The following is a 24,514-nucleotide window of genomic DNA, read 5'->3' on the forward strand; positions in this document are numbered from 1 at the left end:
AACCACAGAGAGAACCCTGCACGGGTCAGCGTTTTTCTCTGGGTATCCAAAAGGTCATGCCCTAACCTGGTCCCACCTCTTAAAGATCACTGGCGGACAGAGATTCTCCATCACCTTCCCCCTTTGTCTAAATAAGAGAGTTCCAAATCCAATACAAAACTAGGAGCAGGTATCAAGTATAAAATTAGGATTACAACCAACATAAACAATATGAAGCAAGAAACACTTATTAAATGTTTTAATAAACATTCTATTCTAAAGAGTCTAAGTCTTGCATTGGAAATGGCTTGGCTAAATCATAAGAGCAAGGTAACTATGACTATCTAATCTTCAACCCCATCAAAGGCCTGAGAAGGGAGATAACATTACTTGGGTAGGCAGGAAGTGCAATCAAGCAGCTTCCAAAGTGTGCAGTAAATGACAGAGAAAACTGGCTACCTGAGCCATCACCCAAAGTCTCATTTGTAATGTTGAAGCAACCAACTTTGGCTAAGGCCTAGAGTAACTAACAGATCATTTTCAGAGGCAAGAAAATTTTTAGAACTATCTCACCCAATCTTGGCAAAGTTTGGCAGTTTTCCTTGTGTCTTTCTAGTCTAGTCCGGACACCATGTACTTTGTCACTGACCAAGACATGGGTAGTTCCTTGCCCAAAGGCCGATTGTACCAAGAAGAAAACAAGCACCAAGTGGAGTGTCTTTGGTGTTCAACATCTCTCGGGAATAGATTGGTGCTGTCTGGAGCAACCGTGTCTCATGTCAACAGAACCCTAAGTTATTTAACTACCATGTTCTACAGATCCTTGAAGTGGTTGAAGATTACCTACCTATACAGAGTACAATCTCTATGTATCTAAAGAACTTAATTAATCTCACTGTATATATAACAAACATGAGTGACTACTGAACCATAATACTTAATACTATAGGTGGGGGAAAAAAAAAGAAAAAAACTATATGTAAAGACCATGAAGCAAAACTAAACTATTGCATTCAATATGTTATACATATTATAAAATACCAATACCCTCAATATATAAAGAGTGCTTCCTTATCAACAATAAAAAGGACCTATTAAAATGCATGCAAACAAGACATATAAAGAACTACAACAAGAGATATGGATAGGCAATAAGCCCATGAGGTGCCCAGATTTACAACTGTTGGAAGAGACAAAATACACACAGCACGGGGTGTTTTTACCCTGTTGATTCTGAAAATGACAGCTAAAAGCTGCTTCATGTGGTATTTCATAAAATATATCTCTAGAGGTTATCTTGGAAACATGTATCAAGAAGCTGACAGAGGCTGAACCACACTACCCGTGGTTACTGGCTCCTGGGGAGTAAGTCCTGAGTGCCGAGGCTCAGGTATGTGCACTTCCCAGGTCAGCCAGACAACAAAGACATCACCAAGGGAACCAAACACCCGCAGCTACCCCAGACTCTCAAAACACCCACACAGCAGAAGCCAAGAGTCAAGAGTGTCCTCAATTACCGAGTTCAATTATTTGTCAAATAGCTACAATAACTCTTTTTAGCTCTAGTCCCATCACATCAACAGAACAGTTTTCTACGCTGCTGCTCCTCACCCTAGAGTGGTTTATGAATAACAACTTCAAACACAGGGAACTTGACTTTCAGAGCATAATTCAGAGAATAAGAAATCAACCCAGCAAATGTGTTGATTTCTTAAGCAAAAAGCAACATGTCATTTTAGATTAATGTCCAGGTGTAAGAAGTCAATATAACTTAAAGTATCACAACATTTTGGTGAAAAGCTGTCTCTTACATACCGGACCCACAGTCCGGCCTTAGACCCAAGGACTAAACTGGGTACATTCTAGAGGTCTTATCAACTCTTACTAGAAGCAGAGAATGACATCATCTGTAATGCCTACTGAGGGGGTCACACTGCCCAAAGTATGACTGTGACTGAGACACCATGACTTATGTCACAGTCCGACTTCCCCATCCCAACTGATGTCTACAGTCCACAGAAAATCAACCAGGTTCTCTCGCAGATTAACAGAGTCAGGGTTGTCAAGATCCCTCGCCAAGAAGCTGAGACACATGACCATGTAAACGGGTCTTACTCATGCCTCAGACCGAAGACTGCCTAAGAGCAAGGCTTTCCCTGTGAGTGACCTGAGGTGAGGACACACAGCTCCAAGATCGAGTCTCAAGACTCAGAGGTCCCCATCTTTACTTTATCCACTGTTTCTTGCACTCACCATTACCGTTTCCTCATGAAGGTTTCCAGCAGGTTCCTGACTCCACTACCTGGAGCATTTCCCTCTTCCCTGAGCCCGGCCCTCTTTCCTGTCACAGAGATCTCAACCCTTCCACAGCTGCTGCCCTGGAATTCCCGTCTTCATGCCCAACTAGACAGTCAGAGTCTCTAGGGCAAGAACTAGGCTTTATAGTCTGTGTCTCTGGGTTCAGGAGCGTGGGGAACACTACAAAGTTAGTAGTGACTTCGGTCAGTTACTTAATGTATGCAGAGAGGTGATCATATAATGGACAAATACCTGTAACCGCTGTCAATTTAAAAATGACTTTTAAACACTACAGCCCTTTCACGTTTATCAAGCAGGTGCTCTGTATCTTTTCAGGAAACTCACATGAAGGTTTGCTAAGAGGGGCCATAGGCAAATGCTTGCTGCCATGAATGAGCGGAGTTGGGTATAGTGAGACAAGTAAGCTGGCAGGTAACTGCCATGTATGGGATTCTGGGGGCCAGAGACTCCAAAGCCGCAGTGCCCGTAACTTTTGGAATAAAGCTGGCACAGATAAATATGTATGACTAAATCAAGGGGTGATGTTATGTAATGAAGGACGCAGGCTAACTTTCTCTTCAGTCCAGGTTTTACTGCTTCCCAGGACACCACTATCCTTCCTTTCACCTGATATGGAAACCTCATCACCGTTGTGGGATGAGGGGAACGGGTCCAAGGGGACATCAACCTCACCTTTCTGGAAGGGGCCAACTTTTACTTTGATTACTAACTACCTGTAATGTTGCTGACTTTGCCCTTCTCTTCAGTTTGTAGGTACACAGCATGGTAAATGCCAAACACCAAAAGATACCACAAGGCCCCGTCTGGGGGAGCCCACGCTCGAACTCTCTCCTGTCTTTCTGCTTTCACCAACCAGCGCCATTCACAGCCCTGTGGAGTTCACCACACCGCCTTTAAATGCACCCAGCATTTCAGACGTGAGAGCTCATTATTCAAAAAAGCCGACATGCATGTTAACATTTCCCACTGAGCAAACACCCAAGACTTGATGGACCCAGTGGGAGAAGGGGCTTTTAGGTAGCAAAAACAAGGAACCTTCCTAAAGAGCTTCCACATGTGGAGAGAGATGAGTCTGCTCTTTACCTGGCTTCTTTGAGAAGCAATCGCATGAAGGCCCAAACTGCTGTCAATTACCTGCAAAGATGCTTCACGAAAAACAAACATAATGCCAGTTGCTGTGACTGCTTGGAGGCCGAAAATTTCCAAATACAGCAAATTCTTGCAAAACAAGACTTTCTCTAATCCTGAACGAAAAACCAAACCAAACCAAAGTTCTTGGAAGGAGAATAAAGAACAGAGATGCTTTACGGAATGAGAGATGGTTAAGATAGCACCCGACAGTTTATCCATGTACAGGTCTGTGCACCGTGCTCACAGCGTCTTCCAGTACTGTAGGTGTGGTTGCCAGGCATTGTACCTTTACAAAAGATCCCTCTACCTCTGAATGACCTTAACTAGCTGATCCACATACAGAACTGCTCTCAGTCACCCAGCCTGGGAACACCGTGGCCACTTATGGTTATACAGCTGTAGCGGGCCTGCTACATTTCCATTCACAGAAAAAAATGCATAGAGAGGAGACAGCCTGAGGGACTCGGCTTCAAGTCTGCCAAGGCGACACCATCTACCTGCAGCAGTACTTGGGCCCTCAGGTGCACCTGAGGGGTGAGCTTACCTGAATTTGGTGAGATGTGTAAACTGCTCATATCCTTGGACAGGCCATTGGTTTTGGGACTGGAGATGGGTGCACAGGCCGACGTGGCTCGGGGTGGCCTCTTTCCCGGCACTTTCACAGTGGTTCTCAGGAGGTCAATCTCTTTGCCGTGAACATTCTGCATGTAATCCTGTGTGAATGTTAAACACCCAAGAGAGATTAAAGAGAGGATGGGCTACAGCATGGACACAAGATCCTACCAATGTCATGACCTGTGGCTGCCATTTTCATCTGCAGCATAAGGGTGACATCATTCCCATTTAAACCCAAGCTAGGCATCTGTGTCCTGACCTAACTAACCTAGGACTTGGAATGGGGAGGACAAGTAGCACAAAATCCTAGCTCTTTGAACTCTTGTTTTCTAGATGCAGTTTAGGAACCTGAGCTTGTACTGTAACTTCTGAGAATATTTCATGGGGATGGGAAAAAAAATTCATGAGAACAGTGTCCAAACTTTAAGGTGGTAACTAAGCTGTGCGGGCTAGTTTTATGTTAACTTGACACAAAACAGAGTTATCTGAAAGAGGGAACCTCAGTTAAGAAAATGCTTCCTTAAGGTCCTTAATTAGTGATTAATGGAGCAGGGCCCAGATCACAGCAGATCCTGGGCTGGTGGTCCTGGGTTCTATAAGAAAGCAGGCTGAGCAGGCAATGAGGAACAGGTCAGTAAGCAGCTTCCTTCCATGGCCTCTGCACCGGCTCTCACCCCCAGGTCCCTGCCCTGCATGAGTTCCTGTCCTGACTTCCTTCAGTGATGAACAGTGATGTCAAAGTGGAAGCCAAATAAGCCCTTTCCTCCCCAAGGTGCTTTTGGCCACGGTGCTCCTTCACAGCGACAGAAACCCTAAGTAAGACATAAGGACTGTAGGTATTTGAGGGACCAGCAGCAAGGTAGTAACAACAACGACAACGACACACCCGCAAGTGGACACTGACACTAATGTGCATGCTTCCCATTAGCTTCAGAAGCAACACCCACAGTCTCACCAGCGTGAACAAACGTGCCAGAGTGTGTGGGGAAAAGCCCACCAGTTCTCCACCCTACACAAAAAACTAAAAGCAGCTGAGGAGAAGCTGGGAGCAGGAGAGGTGGCCGTCTCCAGGGAAGAGCACACCACTTAGTTGTCCAATGCCAGATAGCCCTGAAAACATGCACAGAAGTAACATTAGACGGACATAGGCCCCGCATAGGCTCATGTGTTTGAACAATTGGTCTCTGGCCGTGGATGTTTTGGGGGAAGGTCGTGAGGCCTTTATGAAGTGAAGGCTTGCTGGAGGAAATGAGCTGCCAAGAACAGGCTTTAAGACTGAATAGCCTGTTCTCACTTCCTGTTCACTCTGCTCCCTGAGAACAGAAGCAGTTTGACTAGCAGCCTCCTGCTCCTGCCACCAAGCCTCCCTGCTCTGATGAACCACACCCTGCTGGAACTGCAAGCTAAGGCAGAAACCCCATCCTCCTAAAACTGCTTCTTTTCAGGCATTTGACCACACTTTCCCAAAGGAAGTTAACAAAATAAAGCAAAGCAAAAACCTAGAAACAAATCCACCAAACCCTTGGCCCTTGTGTCAGAAGCCAGCAGCCAGCAACTATCAGAGGGTAGCCTGGGCTAAGTCAGTTAACTCCCCGTCACACAGTGGAACAAACGCAACACCTGGGAACAGCCGAAGGAAGGGAATGGCAGGCAGAGTTTGGGTGAACATCCTCGAAAATGGACTGCGTGCCCAAAGCTTGGCTGGCGGCCTGCGATGCTGTTGGGAGAGTGTGCTCTTGAAAGGACACTGGGAGACCAGTCTGCCTTCATTCCCCTCTTCCCTCCCTGATGCCTGCTGCTGTGAGGTGAGAAGGTGTCTCTGGCCATGATATGCTGATCCAGGCTCAAACCCACAGGGCCAAGTGACCGTGGACAAAAGTCTCTGAAACTACAGCCAAAATAAAACTTTCTACCACAGAAGTTGATTACCTTAGGAGTATTTTGTCACAGGGATTGAAAGCTGAGGGGCACAACCACTGAGCCAGGGAACAGGGGCTGACGGGCACACTGTCCTCCATCATCACCACCACCATCATCCTTGTCATCCTCACCACGGCTGTCCGTCGTCACCACTGCAGCTGCCAACAACCACCACCACCATCACCTCCTCAATGAGGCCTCTTGTTTAGAGACATGGCATTTTACCTATGTTGGAAGTGGGATATAGGCTTCTGGGGAGACCTAGAAATTTGTGTTTGTTCTCAGTAATTAAATTCAGGTTGGGGTAATGTTAGAAGTGAGCATCCATCTTACACGTTGGCCGATGAGCCCAGCAAGCTGGGAAAGTGAGCCAGTTGTCCTGAATACCTAAGAGTGCAGCAACCAGATGCAGACAGATCACCCACACAACCCAAATGGGAAGGTCAGGGGCCCTAGTCCGCTGAAGAACAGCAGGGCAATGCATACTGACGGAGTTGTGTGGGCACAGGGAGTGGCATGAAAAGTCATGAGAAATCTTCCATCGCTCTGGGAAGGAGGCAAGCCATCTAATTTAATTGCACAAGGATGTCCATAAAGTTCTGGGAAGACACCTATGATGGTTAGCCTTGACTGTGCCACCTTGGTTGTGCTGAGAAGTGTCTCGGACAGGCATGAACTGGACTCTAGCTATGCTGTCAGGAAGCTTTGGGGGCTTAGCTGAGGTGTGAGGTTTTGCCATGGACATGGTGGTACTATGCCACATGGATAAAGCTGTTACAGGATTTATTCGCTAGCTCCTGGCCACCATAATAGGAGTGGTATTTCCCAGGCCACATGCCCACGATGGGAAGATGTGGGTCAAAGATGGAAGGAGTCATCCTCACTGAGTCAGTCTGAAGTTAGTGTGAACTCTGATGGGAGAAGCTTGGTACCTAAGACAGAAATGAGTGTCCATCAGGGAAGAAAGGATGTCAGGTGGGGCAGGTCATTAGAAAGGCTGCTCTCACCTTATGCCTGCCATTAGTAGGCACCCACACGCAAGCCCAAGTTTCCAAACAGAGTTCTGCCTGCAAACAAAGAATTCCTTCCTGCAGTTACTCCTTTAACATACCAACTTGCTGCAACTTTCTCCTTTAATGCCGAATCTTAACAAATTAAAATACAATAACAGGAGTGTAATTGAGCATTTATTGCTTATGAGTTCTAAAATGAGGCTAATCAGAGAGTGACTAAGCCCCAGCGTGGGCTCTTTTAATAGGCATGTTTTAACATACAATAACCAGGATATTTTACTTAAAATTATTGTAGAAATGTAAAATCTGTTTTCCAGATCTGAACACGCCAAGGGAAGACATTTATCTTGAGCCCAGCATGGGCTGGACGATTTGTTTTCTTGCCTGTGTTAGGCACTGCAAGCTTCAAAATTGTCTCGAAGAAAATTATGCACCAAAGGCTGGGCAGGAGGCTCAATTGGTAAAGTGTTTTCTGGGCCTAAGCTTGACCGCCAGCATGACTGTCTCTGGTCTCATGGCTGGGGAGGTAGAGATAGGACCACCCTTGGGCTAACTGCCCAGCCACTCTAGTTGTGTTCCAGGTAGGGAAAACAACAGAGGAAGACATTCAACACTGACTAATATTAGCTTCTGCAGATTTGTGTGTACACCCACACCCACATACACCAACCAACAGAACGAAAACCAGACGTTCACTTGGCAATTCCTATGTTTCCATTCTGCCTAGTTTCTTCTCCCAAGAGAAATCTGCCTGAGTTTGATCCTGCTTCTACAAGATCAGGGCCTTTTCATCTCTCCCCAGCTTGGTACTTGAGGAATTAAAGCTGCAACCACTAAACAATGTGGTGCCTTCAGAAGCAGACAAGACATGCAGACCCAGGGTGAGTGTGAGGTAGGGACCTCGCTGGGTAAAATAAAGACAGCAAGCTTATTTTGATATGCAAATACTACTCAGATACCCTTCTCCACATTAGCTACAGAAAATGCTGATCGAAGATAAAAGAGGGGAAAAACCCTTTAACAAGGCGTGAGGGTAATTCAAAGCCAAGTACTTTTAAACAGCACTTAACAAGTCCCTGGGGCCCACTCAAGAGCCAGGCCCCCCAGACGTGCCATCTCTTGCCCCTCAACAGCTTGAAAAAGTAGTAATTGCAAACCTATTTGCATTTTCCTCCTCAACTTGTCCACGCTTATCATGCGGATTTTTTTTCCAAGCAGGCGCCAGAGCAAAGGGACCTGTTCCTGAACGCGCCAGCGCCAACAGCTCCACGACCATGCCTAGCTGTCCCCCTGCACCCCGCGCCTGCACCTTTGCCTTCTCCTGTTTTTTACATTTTGCCCCTAATTATGTTGCATCTATTGCCGTACACTTAATTAGCTGCATTAATGTGATTTCTTTTCACATAGTCAAGCAATTAAGAGCTATGATTGAGTTTCATTCAATTAGCCTCAACAAACATGCTAATTGATGTCCCAGATGCAAATGAGGTGCAATGAGAGAGACCTGCTTGCAATTGAGAGCCACGTCAGAGACCCAGGGCTCTCAGCTTGCTGACAGAAGCACAGTTTAACGTGGCTCCCGCCTTCTGTGGGGGTGGCCTTAGGAGAAAGATGAGGGGCCATTAGTGCCTCTGTGTTCCAGATCATTCTGGATACTGAGGATTCACTGTTTGGCTGCTGTACAATGTGGCCTCACACTTCACAGATAGGTGTCCCCGGACTGGAAGGTGATCAGCTGGGTAACATTTGGCGGCTGCAAGCAGACTGCTGCACAATCCCCACCAGCAGATAGTTACAAGGCTGTCAAGAAATTTCCCCCAAGAATCTCAAAAGCAATCCCAGCCATCCCGGAGCCCTCTTTGTGCGTGATGGCCTCACTCGTCTTCAGTAAAGGGGAAGTTCATCTTCGTCACCTCTGGGGCATTTGGCACTTGAGTTAAGCACAAAATACAGCAATCCATCAATAGTCCCTAAAAATATTCTTAGCAGATCGATTCTGGCCGCCTCGCATCTGGAGGTTCCTTTCAGCTGTCTGTGAAGGATGGTTTGCTGATGCACTCACGGGGTTGGCCAAGGCAGTTAACACCATCTTGAAGCCAAAGCAAAATGCAAAAACTGTGATCTGCACCCCAAACTAGATCCACCACCAAGACAAGGCCTGGGAACACGGTGGTGGCTTTACTTGATGCAAGTCCAGCTAAGACAATCAATGAATGCCATTTTTTTAAACAGATAATTTTTTAAAAGAGTTACAGTGCTTAAAGTCAAATGGCAGACAAAGTAAAAGGAAATCTTTGTTGTAATTAGATTTTCCCAATATGCTCTGGCTCCTGAGTGTAATATGTTGATAAACTTGACACTTTACCACAAAATGTAATGCTTTGAGGCAGATAACTTGTTGAAGTCTGTTTTCGTTTAAAATCACATTTATTATCTTTTTTACTTTGTTATCTCTCTCTGTGAGTAGGTCAGAGGAGAACAGAACTCAGTTCCCTAGGCTTGGCAGCAGAAGCCTTTACTTGACGAGCCATCTCCCTAGCTTTACTTTACTTTTGGACACAATCAATCTAACTGATCTACCTTCCTCTCTATAATTTAGCTTATCAATCTTCAAAGGATGACCCTCCATGTCTGTCAAGGGGTCCAGAGGTCAGTGGACAGTAGAACTAGCTCCATAGACCGGGAACTCACAGAGATTCGCCTGCCTCTGCCTCCCTCCCCAGCAAAGACCTGCATCACCATCACCCGGGAACTTTGCTTTCTAAAATAGGACAGAAATTGGTTCTGATGTTGCAAGATCGACAGAGTAGTTTTACCTACAAAAAGCTACTTTTCACTTTGTGAGTTTCAATCGGTGAATGCACACCTTATTTATTTTCTGACTGCGGTCACAGGCAGGATACATGAAACCTTCCTCTGGGTCTGACAAATACTAGGTGCCTGCTTTTGGAACTGCCAGCTACAGTAGCCACGTTTTCACCCAACATAACAACTGCTGCACACGGGCTACAGTTAGCTTTTGGGAAAGTACAGGCGTTTTCATGAAAAAGTAAACAAAATATCTGATACTATTGGTGACTAATGATGAAACCTGAGTTTCCTTGCAAAAAATAAAAAATTTAAAACCTTGTTTCTCTCTTACTGTGAGCCTGGCATCTTTCAAATACTTAACATTTTCTGAAGAGACTGGTGATGGTGTTAATGCAGTATCTGGACTTATGGATTGGAGGGAAGTGCCACTGTTTGGAAAACCTGCACACTACATGGCAGAAACATCAGTGTACTGAAGTGACTGCTGCATGTCGTCATGTGCATGAATGCATGTGGCAGGCACGTCTGGATAAAATGCACAAGAAGGTCATTCACAGTACAGTGCAATGGCTTTAATGCAGCAGAGGAGGCCATCGTGTGAGGTCCCGCAGGGCATTCCTCAACTCTCAGATGTATACTGTGTTTCAGTGTAGCATCCAAGAGCAACCCCAAGGCGGAGCTGCAATGGTGCGTACCATTCCGCTCCCTCTTCTGCTATGCAAGTGGACACCTTTGCCCTGTGCTTGAACAGGATGCATTAGGTCATAAAGAGGTTTGGAAAACTAGAAAAGAACATTGCTACTTCATGGCATTCGTTTGGAAACTATCTTTTGTCTTGTCTTGTCTTGTTTTAGTTATGTTTATTTATCAAGCAGGGAGCACACATGTGGCCAGTAGTCAGCATCTACAGCTTCTTCTCGCCTTCTACCATGTGGCTTGCAGGGGTTCAACTCAGGTAGTCAGGCCTGGTGACAAGCATCTTTAACTACTGAGTCATCTCACTGGTCCATAAAACTTATTTTTATAAAACTATGATCTACATAAACACAGAATGTGTGGGTCATTATTTTAAAATGGACTTCATCATTTAAAAATTTTGTTTGAATGCTTGATATGAAAAAAAAGAGACTGATTTCTTATTTTCACTATACTTTGAAAACGTCCAGGTTCAAAAAGGAAGCCTTAGTTCATTAGCTTCTATTTAAAAAATCAAAAAAAATCACAAAAAGTGTATGTAAGAGAAGCCATTGTTAGATACACTGCTATTCCCAAAGTCCATTTAGTATTTTTCAAAGGAAACTAATCCATAAAGACAGATATAGCACCAGCCATTCACAGAGATCAAGCACATACGAAAGTCCCACACGTATGAATGATAAACAATAGCCTCATGCATAGTCACGGGCAGAGGAGAGGCGCACGCCTAAAAATACCACGGACATGCTCAAGGACTATGAAGAATCTTCTGGCCACATCCTTTCAGATCACGGAAGTCAAAGACGACAATTTCTACTTCTCTCCGAAGGGTCCTGCTCACAATAGCAAGGCAGGAGGCGGCTTCAAAGCCATACAATTTCTATGAGGAATGATTTTGTTTCCCAAGACAGCTGACAGAATTCCAGTGCTCTACTTTCAGAAGGGCCTTCCGGAAGAAGGACACTTGCCAGTGCACAAGCACCGGGCCCTGGGCCATTGTGGGAAGAAGGCAGCCGGGGAGTTAGGCTCTAACAGTGGCTGGAGCCAAGATATCAGTTAGGAGACTGTGTGTTTTCTCTGATGAGTGCCTCATTGGATCTGGGTAATTATGCCATTCTTGGTGGCTGGAGGAACATGGCTGAGGAACAAGGCAGCACACTTTCCCTCCAATAGTACAACAGTGGGCTCACTCCTTCACTTCCACAGAGCAAGCCTCTCCATTCTGTGGACTACTGCGGCCAGCATCCAACCATGGTGGGCAAAAGTCCAACATCAGCCTAGGGGGACAGGTTATTGTAATATAAATCAAAACAGCAGAAAATCCCACAGTGAATCATGAATATACCTTTGGCCCCTTGATTGTATTCGTCTTGATTGACTTACCCTACTGAGCTTCTTCTCATTTTAGGTTCAATTGAATATTACCCAGCTGTAACCCATGCGTGCTCAAACTTAGCCTGTACCAGACGAATGCTTCTGCTACGTGAAAGACTGTCTCTTCAGGAGCTGTAGGCATCTCTGAGGGCAGGGCAAATTGCAAGGGTAGGGTAGTGTCCTTTGCTAGTGGAGGACTTTAATATTTAAATACCAGCAGAGCAGTGGGTGATCTCAGCATCTCTGAGTTCTATAGAAATGCTCGCCACAGTGGTGTCTGGCTACCGTGGCTAGAAAAGACACACGGAAAGGAAGAACTGACTTAGGAACGGAGGCTTTTACAACAAAGGGTAACCTCTGTTACTCAACCTAAGGGGGCACTCAAAGGTCCCAATGGAGCCACTATATAACACACCACAAACTGTAAGTACTTCTAATTATAAGTGTCCGCATAGGCCTGCTTAGGTGGCTCTGTTTACACCGCTTTCTATGAGCCACTTTCTCAGAAGCTCCTCTGCTTCCTTCCTGCCCACACCGTAGTTTATCGCACCCCATACAGATCCAACTTGCATGATTCCCATGATCTTCTTATCTCCCACACTGAGCTGTTTGGAAAACAACACTGCTTCTCCTATTAAAGAACACCTTGTCACCGAGTGGCCTGAGTGACAGGCCTCCATTTCCTCATTGGCTTGTGTGTGTGGGGCTGGTTGCTTTGGCATCCTGGTCCAAGTGTCCACGCCTTTCCTGCCGTGTGGGATTGCTATTAGGATTAGCTAAGATGAAAAGTCCCACCACTCTTAATATAAATAGGGCTCTCAGTTTACTTTCCCTGGAAAAACACTGATTTTCCCTCTTCCTCTCGATACAGCTATTTCTTGAGCTAAAGGTGTTACTCCCAACCTTAGATAGCAGTTCTGATGTGAGAAGCCATTAGGGGTGACTGTGAATCAATTTTTCACTTTACAGTATAGGGGAAAAGAATTCCTTGAAATGCTGACATTTTCTACTTTTTCTCCACTCCTCTTTTTGGTGGGGGAGGCATGGATCTGGCAGTCAGACATTTTTATTGCGAAACGCTGTCTGGAAAAGATGCAAAGTAAAACCTGCTAAAATGCAAGGGCAGGAACCCCCACAAAACCAAGGGGGAAACAAAAGGCCCCTTCCCTTTGCTTATTGAGTTCAGAGGCATAACAGGCTGCACCCTGCAGCAACTGGGAAGCTACACTAATTTTAAAGCCATAAAACGCTATCAAGTGCCCTGCGGGGCAGGAGACTCTGAAGCTAGTGGCACCTAAATAAGACATGGTTCATTTACTTCGCAGCTTAGCCTAATGTAATCATCAGCGGTTTCTTAGCCTAGAGTTGTTAACAGGCAAGTAGCCGGCGCAGAGGCGGCCCTCCCAGCCACTGAGGGGGCCGAAGCTAGATTGCTGTTGATTAGAAAATTTTTCAGTTTTGACAAGCACTTAATGAACATAAATCGCACCTTGATTGGTTTCCTTTCGGGGCCACGGGCACACCTGAGCAGAAGAGAAGGGGCCTCGCCAGGGCCACCCCACCCTACCTTGCGAGACCCTAGCAACAAGCCGGCAATCAGGTTATGAGCCATAGAAGAAAATATTTATAATATAGAGTAATGAAATTCAATTTCGCAGAGGAAGAGGGAGAACATTTGCTACCCCCCTCGGCCGACCTCTCCCACTGAGACCTCGGTGGGGACTGTCACCACAGGAAAACACAGGGTTTTGATTTATCTGCCTTTCTGGGGGAATTTCTGGCCACAATTTGTAACACTAAAAGGCGAAAAAAAAAAAAGAGGGAGAAACAAAATGATAGAAATTGGGTACAAAGGATGGCCATCGCTTGCGGACTGTCATTTGGTATACTGCTAAGGCAATGTTTCCCAGAGTCTTCTAGAAGCTTAAAAACTCCTCAGACCCATGAGCCAGACAGTGCAGTCTGTGTTCACTCACACACACTCTCTCTCTCTCTCTCTCTCTCTCTCTCTCTCTCTCACACACACACACACACACACACACACACACACACACACACACACACACACCCTTTACTTCTTCATTTTACTAAAACAAGCACGGACAGTTTTCACCTCAGGAAAGAGCTCCGGTCTGTGGTTGTTTTGACCTGACTTCCGAGTACTCCCCATGCACGACAACCCTTCATCAACACCAAGACAGCTGCAAACAGAGCGAGCACACATGCCAGCCATTTGCATTTACTTAACCTGGTGGGTCTATGATGTGAGCCCATGTCCATGTAAACATGGGCCCACAGATGCCATGGTATGCACATGGAAGTCAGAGGTTCACCTTGGGTACACCTCACCGTACACCTTAACAGTCTCTTCTTCTCCATGGAGTTACATTAGGTCAGCGGCTCGAGTGCCTTGGGAGAGCGCCTGTCTCTGCCTCCAATGCAGGGAGAAAGCCCTGGATTACAGATGTGGGCGACTGTACCTGACTTTCCTGAGTTCTGAGGATTCGAACTCAGGTCCTCACACTGCACTGCACATAATTTATCCACTGAGCCATCTCTGCAGCCTCACTTCTATTTTAAAATCTGAAATGCTGCCCAAGACCTGGAGTAGCAGCATAAAATAAATTCCTTGAACAAAATGAAGCTCTGATAAAGAATCAGCTCTGTGTCTAACGAAGCCTGGGTCTCCCAGGGCCCTGTTTCCCTGCAGACACTGCCCTAAAAACACTGTCACATCAGGGCCATTCCATAGGTGTGGCACTGATTAAATGCTGTTACAAGTAATTTACCAGGTCACCCAAAGCACAGGTAGGAGGCCTCCCCTCTCCTGGGGGGAGACCATGTGACCACGGGGTGGCTGGAGAGAGGGTTCTGGGTGGCCAATGGAGTTGCCAAACTCCCATGATTCACCGTACTCAGGATCGAGCCTGGAGAATATCCCGTGGGCTTCACTCAAGCAGGGCCCTGGCAGCTGATACACCCGTGGAGACAGCTTTCCCACAAGTAGCGTTTAACACAGCTCCAAGGAGTCTACCATGCTTCTCCTCTGTGGCTTCACAACAGTTTCCCCAGAGGATGAATACCTTAACTCAACATGCTCTGACCCTAACATGGAACATCCTCGGCCTTGAAAGAGAGAGACATTCTGTCTCATGCTACAAGTAGGAATCTTGAGGATATCATGATGCCAAGTGACTCCACCTATGAGGTCCTAAAACAGTCAAGTGTGGAGACAGAAAACAGAAGAATCTAAACGGAGGGCTGGGGGAGCAGTATGAATAGGGACCGAGTTTCCACTTGGAAAGAAGAGTAAGTTCAGGAGAAGGGAAGCACAATAGTGAGTGACAATGTCACTCAGATGTCTTTTCTCTTCTTGATGATACTAGGGACCAACCTGAGACCTTGGACACGCCAGCCAAGCAGTCTATCACTAAGTGCCTTAACAGTGGCCAGAATAGCAGTGTATTTTACTACAATTAAAAAGCAAAGCAAGGCACCTTCCTGTTATGGAATATTTTTTAAAGAAGTGTTACATTTGTCTGTGCTGTAGAGCATTTGTTTCAATGATGCAAAGATGTGTTGCATTCTTTTATATTGTTTTGTTTAACTCTGTGAAGCTGTGTTATTTGCCTGTCTAAAGCACCTGGTTGGTCTAATAAAGAGCTGAGCAGTCAACAGCTGGGCAGGAGAGAGAACTAGGTGGGGCTGGCAGGCAGAGAGAATAAATAGGAGAAATCTGGGGAAAACGGATTGAGGAGCAAGAGAGGAAGTAGGAAGAAATTAGGGACTAGCCAGGCAGCTCCAGAATCAGCAACAGAGGGAGGGAGGAAGAGGGCAGGGAGGGAGGGAGGGGGCAGGAGGGAAGGAGGGGGCAGGAGGGAAGGAGGGAGGGAGGGAAATAAGAGAAAGATAAAAGCCCAGAGGTAAAAGGTAGATGGGATAATTTAAGTTAGAAAAGCTTGCTAGCAATAAGCTGAGCTAAGGCCGGGCATTCCTAAATAAGAGTAAGCCTCCGTGCATTTATTAAGGAGCTGAGTGATCCCGTCAAGAGCAAAGAATAAAAATCAATCAACTACTCCTCTAGCCCCTCTCCATCAATCACATCTACTCCTCACAGAAGAGTCTGGATGGGGCTGTGCCATTTTCCTGTGGCTTAAAAGCATTACTGGGTGGATTCTTCTTCTATGACCTCAGGAACTCTAGCCCTGCAGACTTAAGGGCAGGCCAAGCACACAGGTGCACTCGGTGCCTATCCACCCTTCCTTCCTTCCTTCCTTCCTTCCTTCCTTCCTTCCTTCCTTCCTTCCTTCCTTCCTTCCTCCCTCCCTCCCTCCCTCCCTCCCTCCCTCCCTCCCCCCTCACTCCCTCCCTCCCTCCCTCCCTCCCTCCCCCCTCACTCCTCTACCCGTTCATTCAGCATGCATTCCTCCACCATCTATCTGCTGACCTCTACCTGCCAGTACATGCACCCACTTTCCCATCACCTGTCCCACGGCCCATCTATCCACCCGACTCTACCCACCTACCACCTTACCTACTCCATCTACTTCCTCTATCCCCTCACCCATTCAACCCACCACCACCCACCCACCTACCACCTGGCGGACACCAGAGATATACTGGTGGTGTTTCTACAAGGCCTCTGGACACAAGTTGTGCCCCATCCTGTGAAAAGAATTTGGTTCTGAAAAAAAGCCAAGAAAAGAGAAATGATCCCATGAAGTAGGGTGAGGGCGAGCCCAGAGGGGAACCTCAGCATGTCTGATGGAGGGCAAGTCCAAGTGGGGAGGAACAAGAAATTAATTCTAGCAGAAGCAACTTGCCCCTGAAGATGTGGAGGCAGGAGGACAGGCAAGTGTGAGAAGCTGAGAGAAAGCTCAGAGGTACCAGGGGTAGGAGGAGCAGGCCAAGCTGAAACCATACTCAGGAGCCAGTATGCAACGCTCACGACAGTGAGAGCTTGTGGTGATGTCTGAGGACACACATTGTGGTCAAAGATCCACATAGTGAGGTCTGGAACCAAGACCATCTTGGAGCAAGGACCCTACAAAGCCACAAAACCTGATATCCACACTTAGGGCAATGTTACCCCCAAGCACTGAGCAAAGCTTGGGCAACACATAGATAGGCCAGACAGATGGTGAACAGCGTAGAGCCATGAGGTGCTTACTCATGGGGATGCAAGATCAGAAATTACTAATCATAAAACAAGTGAGCAAACTGAAGCAGCCTGTCACCAACGTGACTCATTGACCAGGCTCAAGTCAGAGACACAGGAAAGCTGGCGATTTCCTATAAAAGGGCTCTCCACGTGGGAATGAGAAAAAGGTCTTTTGAACCTGGGACCTTGCTGTTGAGGCAGGAGCTTGTCTGATTTCTGCATGGCTCTGGAACCACCACCCAAAGGCTTTGAGCATAACTGCTTGCTCTCCACTTCAGGAAATGGGAGGTCCATGCTGGCAGATGTGGGGATGCTGTAGGAATGCTGTGGGGAGACACGACCAGAGATGCTGCCTCCTCCAAGCAATGGATGGCCAGTGTGCACCTGCCGCAGGGGTGCTATGAGAGGAGTTTCCTGCTAACACAGGCTCTTTCCCTAGGAAAAGGCCTTCACACCTGCGTAGGAACCATCTCAGTCCCCTTTCTGATGCTGTGTCAGTCAGCGGTTTCCTGTCTGCCTGTGAAATCTTGGAACTATTCAAATCTGCATACTGATGACAGTTTCTAGAGTCAGCACTGAACTGAAGGTTCACAGCATAAGCAACCATCCCTCGCTATATAATCAGAGAGCCTCAGCCACCCAAATGCTAAGGGAGTAAACCATGTCCCTTCTAGAGCTCGGTTCCAATTTTATATATTAGGGAGAAAAACAAAAAAACAACCCAGGGCTGATCTGGTTTCAAGAGGGTATCAGAGAGGAGGAGAAAGGAAGCCAAAGAAGGGGAAAGCAATTCATATACACTAGACTGGTCTGATGCCCAGGGGTCGGCTGTGCAGCTGCCCGGTCGCTGGCTAGGAAAACAGAGCTGGGCGACTGCGGTGTGCTTGCTCAGACAGGGTCCCATAACACGACGCTCATGTTTGCAGGGGTCACTTCTTCCAGGCCCACTTAGGAAGCCCACCAGACACAGCTGACTCCAAGAGCAGGATCGTCAGCCATGCAAGTGGCTGTTCCCCCGACACAAAAGATGAATAGGCGGCCATGCTGTGCTGCAGAGCCCCGGGGCAAAGGTTCTTTCTCATTATCCCCTTTGTTTTTTCCATCATGGTGCTCCCTACGGCTCATATCTAAGTCCACACAGAGGGGACCTAAGAATCTCACAGCACACTGCCCTGCACCCACCCTATCAGGATCCAGCAATGATCCTTAAATCCTTGAGACCCTCAAATATATCTTCTCCCAAGGGCAGCTAAGTGCTCTGAGCCTTGGTAGTCTTGAGGAAGAGTGATATAATTTTTCTTAAATTATTTTATTTCATGTATATAGGTGTTTTCCCTGCATGGGTGTCTGTATACCACAAACCCAAGGAGGTCAGAAGAAGGTGCTGGATCCCCTAAAACAGGAGTTAGAGATAGCTGTAAGTCACCCTGTGGATGCTGGAACTTGACTGAACCAGAGTAGTCTGGAAGAAGACCCAGTGCTCTTAAAGCTAAGCAGTTTCCCAGTCCCCAAGATGAATATTATTAACTAATTAAGAAACAGAAACTTAAAAAGAACAAGCCATTGAGTCAAGAGTCCAAGGTGCCAGCGGGCTTCAGAGGGAGCAACCCACAGTGTCGTCAGGCTCTCTCTTGGCTGCTTCAGTTTAAATGCCTGGAGCTGCCAGGGAACAATCTCCAGCAGCAGATTTGGCTGGTCTGTCTTGGAGCAGGGCAGCAGACTGCTCATGACCTCTGTAACTCCCAGGGCACCACATTCCCTGGAAAAGCATTCATTCTTACTTTCGTTGGGTGTACTTCCTGTTCCTAGCCTGGGTTCTTGAGTTTACACACTCAGCATCAGCTGAGAAGGAAAGATGAAGGAACTGGGTAGGTTGTGGGAGACTCCACCTTTAGGTACAATGTGTAACTAAGTGATGCCCCTCAGCAGCTTTCATCTTAGGGGTGGGCTTTTCCTTGGCTATCTGACTCCATCAGTTTGGTGGAATTTGTGAATACCACACTCTGAAGGATTAGAAGCCACTTTGAGGGCAGTGTTGACAAACTTCCAGTAGAGATTCTACGGATTTCCAGAAAAGAAAAGCTGCCAGCCAGACTGAAGGATGCAGCGGAGAGCAATCACAGCCAGGGTAGGGTCTAGATGCAGTGCACACCTTCCAACTTCTAACAGTCCATGCAAAGCATGCTCAGTACTGACCTTCTGCTAAACACGCTGTAAGGGGACATTTCCCCAAGCTGGCCACTAGCTTCACCATCCGGAGCCCCAGTGGGGCCCTGCGACTGTGGTGTGTACCAGTCTGGGAATCACTGTGTTTTAGGAAACACAGAGTAGAAGTTCGCCATCACTGCTTTCTCCTGGGCCTCCGCCTTGTCCTTTCCACTTACAAAGCAAGGAGGATTAGGGTCTGTTTGTATCACCCAAGGCGAGGTCAGCTCCCAAGTTCTGAGGGAAACTAGGAGGGGTAGCAAAAGGGAAGGGCGGGGCTGCAGCTAAACTAACACAGGACAGCAATTCTCTTCTGGAGACACGCCAGGCTCCCCAACAGGAAACCGAACAGTTTCCTTCCATGTATTCCACAGGCACAGAAGCAATACGGTGCAGCTTGGGCTAAGTACAGAGCAGAAAGAAGATGAGCCACCAGACAGGTTTTACTTGTCCCTGGTCACCAAGGACCAGCTCTTTTCTAAGGCATACTACGCTTCTGCCATCAAGGCCACCTGGAGAACCAAATTTACTCCCAAGGTAAGCTAGACAAAGAGCCACACAAAGTATTTCACCTAAAAAAGAACATCTATCTACACATGAATACAGATACACCTTGAGACTATACAAGAACCTATGAAAACATCTATCATATGTACCTTGTAAACACAGATGTGCACACGCACATCCTCAGGATGGGGTTACATACCAATACACCTACTGACACACTGAGAACAGCACAGGTGGGGATTCACTCCACAGAATGAATGTACATCTCAGTCCTGCACAGGGCCTGACTGCATCAGCCTGCACGTGGGCGAATGCATCTTAGACGGGGTCTGTTTCACAGTCACAGGTGAACTACCTCCATCGCGCTGTTGTCTGTGGTAGTGGAAGCAACAGGACGCTGTGTGCGAATGCTTTCATCCTGCTGCCCAGTCAAAACATCCTGCAAGTCAGACGCGGCCTGCAGACTGAGAGTCAGGCATGGCTGGCATTGTCATTAGCACCACACGCCAGCCAGGGATCAGGACGGAAGCAGGTGCTTTCTAACGTGGCTCTGAAAGGTACAGCTACTGCTCTAAGCCAAGGGGAAGAGGGCAGTCACAGCAGCAACAAACCACATGAGGACACCAAGCATGCCAGGAGAAAGGCTTTTTAAAACTGTGACCATTCTTGAGTGTGCAGGGGAAAGGCCCCTCACCAAATGCTCTTTGGGGAGATAAGTGGGCACATGGGTCCTAGAATCCAACGGTGTGTGCTCAAGCTGCTGATGTCGCGTAGACCTTACAGCTCTGGAAACTAATGACTGGGAGTTTGTCTTAGGGAAACAGATAAGGATATCAGAAGAAAGCCCATCCAGAGTTACTTATAATAATGGGAGGGGGGTGTCAAATTTATTTGTCAAATGTCTCATTTTTGTTTTGTTCTGAGATGCTGTTGAAGCACTCAGACTATATCCATGCAGTGGAAGAGAGGAATACTATATAAACATCAAAATGGTGCTGTGTTTTTCCAAAAATGAGATGAGCAGGCTGTGGGATGTGCATGTCTGTGGAAGCACCAAGCCCACGTACATGGAGACACACACACACACACACACACACACACACACACACACTCAGCATTCAGTCACGTAGATTGCTTTCAACTTCTGCTCAGTGTATTTATTTAAACTTCTTGTTAACAACTGCAATTTAAAAGACTCTCAATTTTTAAAAAGGTAATAGCTTAGTAGAGTGACCAAATCCAATGACTAACAGTGTAGATTTTAATTTTCAAACTCTGCAGGAGTTCATGGAACCAAAATGAACAGTCCTTAAAAGATTCACTGTGGACAGAATGGCCGGATTCCTGCCAGAACAGAACTGAGTCTGCTTTCAGAATCTTACGGAAAGCATGAAGGTGACATCCTCCAGAGAAGCAGTTTTCCTGCTTTCTGAGTCGGTGCCTGTTATTTACCTTGGCATGACAACTACGGCCAATGACATCTACAATTCGCTTTGCTCTTAGCTGCTCGGAGCTGGGCCCTGGGATCAAATTCAGCTGTTGTAGCTTAGGTTTTCAGAGTCACTCTCTTGGCTCTCAGGGCTTACCCCCACCTTGCCACTTCCATTCACCACACGACTTCAGCTGGAACCGGCACTGTAACCCACTGTGGTGTCGAGAAGGGAGCCTGAGGGCCTGTCTGCATTCTACACGTCTCAGGGGACCTAACACGCTGCCTCTGCCCCATGCAGCTGTACTCACGTGTAAACTGGGGTGGTAGGTCAGCACGCCGTTGTCGCACAGGGTGACGTACTTCTTTTTCCACTCTTTGTTTAGTGACTTGCCACTTCGCTTCAGCAGCATGCCCTGCAGGGAAAGGAGCCAGATGTGAGGTCCCATGGAAGTGGAGAAAGTGGTATAAGACACAAAGGGATCCAAAAATAAAAAATAAAACCTTTCTTAGGTTTTGCATTTTTGGAGATTAACCTTTTTCTTATATTTAAATTTGGGTTTCCCTGCCATATTCAACATTACAGATGATTTGGAAGTTGAACTTTGCTCTAGATGCTGAAGATCCACCATTGGTCAATAGCTGCAGTAGACATCCTAGGTGTCCATCAAACTCTCGCAGAACTGAGTCATAGCAAGTGGGAGGTGCCTAACAGAAAGATGCTCCTATTTTTGCTTGTTGAATCCAGGGCCTTGTATATTCAAGGAAAGTACCCTACCACTAAGCCCCAGCCCCGGCCCCAGGAGTAACATATTAAAGACAGACCTCAAGATCAAGGGTCTTCTCACCTTAATTTCATAAACACAACAACTTCATGCTATAATTTCTTTACAGAATTTTAATTTATTCAAACTGAGATTCCATTTGCAGACTTTGGTAACAACATTGGGTGGGTGAGCTGTAATTCACCTCAATTGGTTTTTAATGATGTCCATTAAGGTCTCTGGGAAAGCTTTCAGAAACTGGAAACTAACATATTTTGGAAGTCACGTGTGGCACCGCCTTCTCTGGATGGCTGCTGTGGATGTGTTCCTGGTCTAAGTGCCGATTCCCAGCAAACCTTGCCTCCACTCCAGTTGCAGCTTTTATGCCACGGTTGCCCACCCCTGTGCATTCCAATTCTGTCCATGTGCAGTGAGCAAACCTCTTGTCCAACAATCAACTGTCATAATTCTGACAACGGCCGGGAAGGCATGTACCTAACACTAGCTAATTCAGCCAGACTTAGAAATTAAGAAGTTACAGGTTCCCAAATACACCTTGTCTGCTTGGGGACACAGAGGAAATCTTCCTTCCCTACATTTCTGATCCCGCTCTTCCCCAGGGATCTCAGTGTGGGAGAAAATCAGGTCAGTCTGCACACATGGCAGGAAGGAGCTCACATGCCAATCACCAACACTATGAGAATATAGCTGTGTTTACTCAGATCATAATCAAGCTTTAAATCCCAGCGTGGGGATCTCGTCCATTAGTACCTGTTACTGGGAGATTCGAACAACCCACAAAGAAACCTTTGGAAGGTCACTGCTCTGTAAGATTTTATCATGTTAAGAAATCATGTGGCAAAACGTGACATGAAAACTGTTTCTGCTGTACACCAAAGCAACAGAAGCTCCGTGTGTGGTACAAACAGGCGATAGTGAGTCACCCCCACGGACACAATAATAAACCAACAACCCTGGAGCCCTCGTGTTCCCTCCCCATGGAAATCTCCCATTCTTACCCAGCAACACAAAGCCACATCCAAGTTCTCCAGTGGGTTCACATTTTCCCATCATCCACTTCAGATGGAATTTCAACAATACAGAGGGCTGGGGTCACCACAATGTCACTAGAAGATTAGGGCTACTGCAGGCTTCAGAAGGCCGTGTCCCTTCCTGCTCCAGCAAGTGCCCTTGGGAGGACTGTGGGCACTTTCAGGAGCCCCCTACACTCCTCATTATCCTTCCACCAGCGAAGGCTACAGAGGAAAAGAGGAGAAACTGGCCAGATGGGAGGCGCACAGAGGCTCGCAGAGTTTATCTGCGAGCTAAAAGAGTGATCCAGTTTTTAAAAAAGTATGTTTTTGTTTAACATTCATTTATTTATTGTGTGTATGTATGCCACAGTGTGAGTGTATGAAGAGTCAGAGGATGTGTGTGTGTGTGTGTGAGAGAGAGAGAGAGAGAGAGAGAGAGAGAGAGAGAGAGAGAGAGAGAGCGCACCTGTGCGTGTATCTGAAGGGTCAGAGGACAGTTTGCAATAATCAGTCCTCTCCTTTTACCATATGAGATCCAGGGACTGAACTCAGGTCATCAGGCTTGGCAGCAAGAGTCTTCACTTGCTGGGCCATCTTACTGGTTTCAGGGTAATCTATTCTCATGCTAGGAAAATAATATTACCAGGAAGGAAGACATGAATATTGACAATAATGAATAAATCCTACTGTTCCTTGGAAGATACTGTTGGCTTATTCACTGTAAGAGTAGGTGGGCCACCTCTTTCAGCATTCCTGCCTTGACCACTGCCTTAAATATGTATCCTTCCACCTTTGCCCTTCAAAGTTATGAAAGAGTCTGGGAGCCCCTCACCTTCTTCCTGTACACATGTCCTAGCTGTGGCCAGCAAGTCCATGAAGTGGCCCAGCATCTGATCTCCCTGAGCACTGGTAAAGCACCTGACCTCCTTTAGTGCTGGCTGACTCTTTTGTTCCCTACCAAACACAGGCCAGAGGCAGCAAGGCCAAGGGACACAAGGCTCCCTTTAGACAAGACTGTGGGCCACACAAAGACAAGCGTACAGTGAAGTGGCAGGCCTCCCATTCTTGCCATTGCACTGGGCTGTGAATTCTACAGTTTTCAGCTACGGTGAACAACCTGCTCTCACAGCAAAAACGGAAGGGCTGGAACCTGGTGTTCTCAATGGGCACCTGTGACAGGGGTTCCCTCCAGAGCAACGTTTAAGCAGATCGGCACCTCGCTATTTCATAGAACTCCACAGTTTCCAGAGATGCTCTTCAGCTACCAAGAATTTCCAGCTTAGCCAAGGCACAGGATGGGGCTTCCTTTTTGGGTTGGCCTGGGGGAACCCTGTTTGACTCTCAAATTTCTACAGAATACAATGTATTCAAGTTGGGCACCTTGGTGCAGGCCTTTAATCCCACACCAGGTTTGGAGAAGCAGTCAGACGTCTATGAACTCAAGGCTAGCCTGGTATACATAGGTAGTTCTACGACAATCAGGGTTAAATAATGATACTGTCTCAACCAAAACCAAACCAAACCAAAAATAAACAAACAAAACAACTCCTACAAAC

The 24,514-nt window shown here is 46.8% G+C and overlaps 1 protein-coding gene across 8 annotated transcripts in view; it reads right to left on the reverse strand.

Annotated features, from left to right (window-relative positions):
• Positions 1-24,514, reverse strand: part of Agap1 (ArfGAP with GTPase domain, ankyrin repeat and PH domain 1) — a 457,719-nt gene that overhangs the window by 152,333 nt on the left and 280,872 nt on the right. For all 8 annotated transcript variants that reach the window (XM_057751814.1, XM_057751806.1, XM_057751796.1 and 5 more), the window contains 2 exons: positions 21,472-21,576; positions 3,974-4,142 (listed from right to left, as the gene is read on the reverse strand). In XM_057751814.1, coding sequence (XP_057607797.1) covers positions 3,974-4,142; positions 21,472-21,576 — 274 coding nt within the window. The remainder of the gene's footprint in view (positions 1-3,973; positions 4,143-21,471; positions 21,577-24,514) is intronic.

The sequence above is a fragment of the Chionomys nivalis genome, chromosome 2 (assembly GCF_950005125.1).
Source record: "Chionomys nivalis chromosome 2, mChiNiv1.1, whole genome shotgun sequence".
NCBI classification, from domain to species: Eukaryota; Metazoa; Chordata; class Mammalia; order Rodentia; family Cricetidae; genus Chionomys; species Chionomys nivalis.